Consider the following 7435-nt stretch of genomic DNA (forward strand, 5'->3'; position numbering starts at 1 on the left):
AAAAAAAAAAAGTCCAGAATCACAGAATGAAATCAAATTGATGGGGAAGGAAATCTATTTTCAAAAATATTTTCTATGTATGGGTGTTTTGCCTGCATGTATTTATGCAAACTACATATGTGCTGCACCCTTGAAGGTTAGAAAGTTGGATCCCCTGGAGTAGGAATAAGACAGTTGTGAACTGCCTTGTGTACGCTAGAAACTGATCCTGTATCTTCTGGAAGAGCTAAGCCATCTCTCCAACCCCAGAAATCTACACACTTTTGAGAACCACTGACTAAACTGTGTTTAGCAAAGTTATTCTGCATTAAATCCAAACAGAATGTAACTAAACCATCACTTCTCTATCTGTCAGCCACTACAGCAAGCTTCTTTCTGGAAACGTGCATCTTAATTTAGGAGTTCAGGGAGAACTAAGCTACTAAGAAATGATGTACTTGATAGGCCAAATAACGTCTTTCCTCTTTTACAATCTGAAATCAGTGAGACAGTGAAGATAAGCACTAATAAGCTACTTAATAGAACCCCCCAAAAAGTTGTTCTTACCAACACATGACTTAAATATTTTTAAGAACACACACTAATGTATGATTTTATTTATGTGTAAAAAACTGAAAATTAACCTTATTAGAAACTCCTGCCAAGCATGGCCTTGCCTGTAATCCCAGCACTAAAAAGGCTAAGACAGAAAAGATCAAGGACAGTTTAAGGCCTGCCTGGGACACAGAAAAAGATCCTGTCTCAAAGAAAGAAAAGCTTCAAGTCCAATAGAGCATGTCTGGAATATATATATAACTAATATATAACATCTATATATAACATCTATAGGTAGATGTGGTGAAACAGGCTTGTTACTCTAGCACTCAGGAAGCTAAGGCAAGAACAACATCTGAGCTCAGGGCTAGCATGGGTATGTGGCAAGCCTGTCCAAAAGACTTTTTTTGGGGGGGGGGATATAATATAAAAATAGATCTAATAGGGGCTGGAGAGATGGCTCAGAGGTTAAGAGCACTGCCTGCTCTTCCCGAGGTCCTGAGTCCCGGCAACCACATGGTGGCTCACAACCATCTGTAATGAGATCTGGTGCCCTCTTCTGGCCTGCAGGGATACACACAGAATATTGTATACATAATAAATAAATATTTTTAAAAAAAATAGATCTAATAAAATTGATAAAAAATTATTTGGGAACTAGACAATTATAACCCTGTAATTCCAGGACTCAGGAGGCTAAGGCAGAAAGATTGCAAATCCCAGGCCAGCTTGAGCTATACAGTAAAACCCTGTCTCAAAGTGAAAAGTTATCATAATTCTTTGTTCTCAGATTCAAACTGGGTTTTTATTTACCAACAACTAAGAATCTGTGCTCACCAGAACAGTCAGATTAGAGCAATATGCAATGGAGGACCTCACTCAGTACAGTAGTGAGCATCCTAGAAGTTGTCTGGATCATAATGTGACTGGCACTTGCCTAGGCTACTTTACTTACTATACAAGCCCTCTAATACATTTCAAGATAAGATATCATCACCAGTAAATTCAGAATGTACAGCTCAAGCCAACCTTCACACATACTACTCGAGGGCCTAGGACCTCAACCTCAAAGCTGTAGTATAAACTACTGACACCACTACTCACTGCTTCACCAGAATGGCTGTATATTTTTCCCACCAAAAGTAGGGCTATTGCACCATACGTTCATGGTCTCTGTAAAGAAAAGAAATCATTGTCTTGGTTTACATTTCCTTTAAAAACAAATAAATGCTCTACAAATTTAAGATCCTAAACAGCAAATGCTGAAGTTTTCAAAAGAAATCATTTCAATTTTTAATAAATGGCCCCCCATACATAGAATATGATACTTGTAAAAATACAGTAATATGCATGTGCCACAAAAGTAAAATATACAAGCCTTTTATGTACCAATGCTTACTTCATGATTCCGTAATTCAGGGATTCAGAAATATTTTTCAGGGTTTCAAAGTAGCTTCATAATTATTTTTAAGATAATAATAAATAAAATAATCCCTCTGGACATGGCATACTCCTATAGCCCTAATAGGAGTCAAAAGGAGGAGTCCAACTTGGGCTACAGAGCTAGAACAAGGCCAGCAAAGGCTATACACACAAGACCTCTTCTTTTAAAAACTGAAAAAAAGTCAGATTTGGTGGCTCGTGCCTTTAATTCCAGCACTAGAGAAGTAGAAACAGGAAGATCCAGAGGTCAAGGCCAATTTGGGCCACATAAAACTCTGATTCAAAAAATGAAAAGAAATAATTTGCATATAAAATGTTCCTTCAGGCATGGACTGAAAATATCTGCAGGGAAGTAAGAGATACTTTAACTAATTCAATTCTGGTAAGCAAAAAAGGTCCTGAGGGGACCGCAATGAAACTGCTGTCCCTTCAACCTGCTATGAGAAATTCTAAACAGGTAACAAAACTGTATCCACAGGGGTTCAATCAGAAAAAGATCCAGAATAACAAATAGCAAGGGGTAAATATAATGGCAGAACCACAGATAAACAGAGGCCTGGAAAATTAATCATGTACAGGTATGAACTTTACTTGTATTATAATTTGAACAAAACAATCCTGAGATGTTAACATTAACATTTACTGACCAGAGGTTTGATGATATAAAGGAAATGCTAGAATTCTGGGAATGATAATGGTAGTATGGTTACTTTTTAAAAGTCCTTATTTTTACAAAGGGCTATGATGGAATATAGTTTATGGATATGCCTGGGGTTTCATTCAAAAGCAGTTATGTGATATAATACATTTAACTAAACTATAATAAACGTTGAAGCTGGGCAGTGTATACATACTGACTTATATCCCATGATAAAAAAAAAGCCCACCAAAAAAATACTCAATAATTTATTATTGTCTAAAATAATCAGTTTACTAAAGCATGCTTTATGACAAAATTGTAAAAGCTGAGACTGAAAGAAAAAAATAAAATCCATGTGTAAGGCTAACTGCTTTGTCATTAGACAATGCTAATGAACTGAGTAAACAAGTAATTTAAACTAGCTAAGGAGACTGGGTATTAAATAACAGCTAGTGTAAATGAACTAGAAGCTATATGCTTCACTTAAAGGTACTCAATATTTTTTATGCTATTATAAACAAAATTTGTTTTTAACTAGCTATTCAAACTACCCTCATTTTAGGCTAACCATGCCATTTACAGCCAAACTCTCTAGAGATAAGGGGAGGTATAGCTGATGTGCTACTTAAAGGAAGGGCAAATTCCGAGAAGTGCCATTGTTGAAAACATCATAGTTTGCACTTGTACAAACTAGAGAACTATGAAGTCACAGGATGATAGAGTCTTCATCAAAAGTACAGTTGGTCAAAATACAGTCTGTCCTTTCTGGTAAGCTGACACATGGTTTATATGCATTTTTATGTTTGTTTGTATTCATGTGAATTGGCCAAACAAATTACCCTCAAAAGAACTATAGGGGTAGAAGCCATGCTTAGCATGTTTGGAGATCTTGGATTCAATCCTTATCACCAAAAAAAGCTAACTAAATAAATGCAATAACAAACCCTCTTGAAGACTAAACAAAGCACAAATACACTGACACATTCCCAATTATCTCACTGGATAGGCAGAACTCCTACTTCTGAGATTATTATATATGTTCTCCTATATTAAAGGAAATAAAGACTCTCCAGAGCAGCCTATTAATGGACCACTCTGCTTGGCTTCAAGATCCAGGATCCTTTGCATTACTCTGCACAGCCACCAGAAATCAAGAAAAGCACAGAAACTGAAAAGCACACAATTCTTTACTTCCTGCTTAAAAAAAAAAACAAAAAACTTGCTACCCCATCCAACTTTTAACTTACATTGAAGTCTTTTACATTGCCACTAATAAGCTAACTGGCCAAGTTAAATAAGCCTCGATTGGCTCCCATATAAATGATACACCACCACTAGAGTTAAGAGAACTCTAACTTATGTGATACAATGTCTGCCATTCAATTGGGAGCTCTTGTTACTTTTACCAGGAAGTGGCCAATTCAAATAAGATACAAATTATTTTTAAAGTGTCTGTTGAATACAGTGTAGCTATTGCCTGAGTGCAGTGGATAAAAAGTATCTCCTGAGACTGGCTATACAGCTCAAAGGGAGGACACAGCTACTGTCAGTGCTGAGGCAGGTGGAAGTTGCGACAAGAGGATCAGTTTGAGCCCAAGAGTTCAAAACAGCAAGACTAAGAATCCATATCCTTTCCAAAGAGAAAACAACTCCTCCAACAAAAGAAATTACTATTTATAAGAAATGCTATTAGCAAAATAGATCACAACTCAAAATGACAATTTTCTAAAGCTGACACAAAGAGCACCTTGACAAGAGAAAACAATCCACTCTATTTCCAAAAACTTACCTTTCTGCACCTTTCTTTTGCAGATTTGAAATTCAGATTCTCACACAATCACTGGCCTCTTCTTCTGTTTGATTCAATAGCATACACATTAGAGTGTCTCTCTTGCTATTAAAAACAACAGCGGAAAGCACTGTCTTATTCAGCTTTCTAACTATAAAAACTAAAGTACTAATGAAAGCACTAACCCAAATCTGCTAAAAATAATAAAAAAAAATCAAACAGAACAAAAACCCTGAAAACTAACAAAGTATACAGACTGACAGAACAGGCGCCCATCGCCGCCCCCTCCCCTCAAACCACCATATTCCATTAAGAACTTTAAAGACTTGTTCCCAAATGGAAAAGGATTCCTGTGTCTTGACGAGAGGTCAAGGAATTAAAAGCGAAGCATAAGCCAGGATATGGGGTATGATGGGAAATGCCTGTCATACCAGTACTTGGGAGAGGCTGCGTCAGGAAGATTGCAAGTTCGAAGCAAGCATGAACAACTTAACCCAACCGTGTCTCAAAAATAACAGAAAGGTGGGAGAAGGCCGGGGTGTGTGTGGCTTGATGCTAGGATGCTTGCCTGGCATGCAGGAGGTTCTGGGTGCAGCCCCCAGTACAGCAAAAAGAAATTAAATAAATACAGAAACACACCAAACACACTAATAATAAACCATTTCCAAACAGGTGAGACACCAGTGTGTGTGCTGTTGCAGGAAACAGAATGGAGAGCCATGAATGGGAGTCTCTGCACTTCCTATCTGCAAAAGAAGAGAATAAAAAGGTTAACTCTAAACTGAAAAAAAAAAAAGACTATCCTCTTTACTTGTTTAAAGCAGTGCCCAGAACATTTTTTTAAAAAAAAGATGAAAATATACTGAATTAGAAGAGGTTTGTAGGTGAACTCAACCTTCCGGTTTAGACAAATTTAACTGTAAACATAGTCTCAGAAGTCAGTTGGGAGTCAATCTCTAGCACTGCCAAAGAAAAAGTGTTTCCAACTTTTTTTTTTTTGGTAAACCCACCACTTTGAAATTAAAGATTTAAAAGGCAAGGGTTTCATCCCGTCTTTAGCTATTTCTTTAAGCTATAAGTAAAATCAGCAAAATGCGCCTCCTTTTTGAAGAGTCGCCCCCTCCCCGGGGAAACTACTTCCAGCACTAAGAATAACATCATAAAAAGGTTCAGTAACTCATGGTTGTTCCTCTTTTAACAAGTGACAGGTAACCTTTAGGGAAGCCCAATGCACACACCCCTTTCTTCGGCCCCGCTAAACTTAAAGGCTGACGTGAGGACATTACAGCGCCTCGGCAGCACCTCTCCCCAGCCCGGCACCCGGTCCTCCGGGGAATCCATCTGCATTTTGCATTAACCCATCTGCCCCGGTGCGCAAGCCAGGGTCGCCGAGGGCCGGAGATGAGGAGGCGGGGTACGCCAGCCATCTGCACCCGCGCGCGCGTCCCCAGCCGCACACCTGGGGCCGGGCCCGCCCTCCGGGGCCGCGCGCGTCTGCCCCACGCGGAGCGCGCCCCACGAGGACAGCGGCGCGCAGGACCCGAGGGCGGGGCGGGAGCAGCCGGGGTTCGCGCTCTCCCTGGCGGCGGAGCGGACGGCGTGCTGTCGGGGGGCCGGCGGGTACCTTTTAGACAGGTCCATGAGGACCCCGGAGAAGAGCTTCTCCCCGAGGCGGAACGACACGACGAGCGCGTCCTCGATGATGTGGTCCAGCGTGACCCGCACCTCCGAGCCGGGGATGAGCTGAGACACCGCCGAGTCCCCGCCCGCCGGCGGCACGAGCACCGGAGCCGGCGGCGGCCGCGGCGCGTCCTCGGGCTGCTCGGGGGCGGCCGGGGGCTGCTCGGGTGGCGGGGCCGGGGCGGCCGCGGGCTCGGGAGGTTTCGCCTCAGCCTCGGGGCTACCGGCCAGCTCCCCCGGCGGCGGCGGCGGTGGCGGCGGCGGCAGCGGCTGCTCGTCGGCCTGAGGGGCGGACTGGCGCCCGTCGGCCTCGCCGTCCGGCACCGCCGCCTCGGTGGCCGTGACCGGGAGGGGGGTGCCGGCCTCGCTGCCGGGGATGGGCTCCAGCTCCGGCTCAGCCTCGCCGGCGCCCCCGTCCCCGGGGGACGCCGCGGTCGCCGCCGCCTCAGCAGCCACGGCCGCCATTTTCTCACTGGTCTCTCCCTCCTCCGACTCGGGCTGCGGCGGCGGCGGCGGCGGCAGCGCGGCTGGGTTCCCGAGGCCTTCCCCTCCCTCCCGCTAACACTGTCGTCCCGCCCTTTCCCTGATGCTCGTGATTGGCACCGCGCCATTGGCTCCGCCTTCCACCCCTCCCGCACGTAGGTCAGCCCATTGGCCAGGGGGAGCCGTCTGTCACTGGCTGGGTCCCGCCCCCGCGCTCGGAGTAGGAACTTCCCATTGGTCGGGTGAGTTGTCAAGCGTCGACTCTAAGCGGAGGCGTGAGAGGCGGGATGGACGGTAGCATCTATACTTGCTGCCTGGATCTATTGGTTGGGAAGGAAAATACAGCTGTATGATTGGTGTTTGCCCCTGCCCGTCCTCGGACTGTTCCTCGGAGGTGGAAGAAGGGAAGGAAACGCGAGTCGTGCCAATTCTTTCAAAGACGGCCCGGGGGAGGAATAGCGGGAGAATGCAGAAGGGGAACCGCTTCCCAAGAATCTTTGCGCAGAGATCCTTAGAATGAATGTTATTTCTAGGCGTGGAATTGCTTGTGGCCGAGTGTGGGCACAACAGGCTTCTGTGGGAAAGATAACTAAAAGTTCCAAAATAATCCTGAAACACTTTTTGCGTGGCTATTCCGGTAGTCAACTTGCCAGGTGCTGGGACTAGGACAGATGGACCAGACAGTCTCCCTAACCACATGACAGGAACTCCAGCGTGTGCACGAAGAGTGTTTTTCTTGGCTTCACTTTTTAGAAACAAAGGACTAATCTCTTCTTTCTAGGGACCTGCTCATTTCAAAGAAGGAAAATTCTAATGAGAGGAAAGACAGCCCGTATGCTAGCATTCGCGAAGTCCTGCCGCGTTGC

The 7435-nt window shown here is 44.1% G+C and overlaps 1 protein-coding gene across 9 annotated transcripts in view; it reads right to left on the minus strand.

Moving 5' to 3' along the window:
• Nucleotides 1–6679, minus strand: part of Pwwp2a (PWWP domain containing 2A) — a 41266-nt gene extending 34587 nt beyond the window's left edge. For 2 of the 9 annotated variants that reach the window (XM_050138567.1, XM_050138568.1), the window contains exons 1-2: nt 4407–5145; nt 1639–1707 (exon numbers count right to left, since the gene is read on the minus strand). Coding sequence is in view for 4 of the 9 variants with exons in the window: in XM_050138564.1 (XP_049994521.1) it covers nt 6031–6551 (521 nt within the window). In the remaining 5 variants the exon portion in view is untranslated. Of the gene's footprint in view, nt 1–1638; nt 1708–4406; nt 5146–6030 lie in introns of those variants that run through there. The other 7 variants (XM_050138569.1, XR_007591080.1, XM_050138564.1 and 4 more) reach the window with 7 other exon arrangements.
• Between the last annotated feature and the right edge of the window lie 756 nt (nt 6680–7435).

Source organism: Alexandromys fortis, unplaced genomic scaffold (genome assembly GCF_014885135.2).
Source record: "Alexandromys fortis isolate MF-2015 unplaced genomic scaffold, M_Fortis_MF-2015_v1.1 scaffold_11, whole genome shotgun sequence".
In the NCBI taxonomy this organism is placed as follows: Eukaryota; Metazoa; Chordata; class Mammalia; order Rodentia; family Cricetidae; genus Alexandromys; species Alexandromys fortis.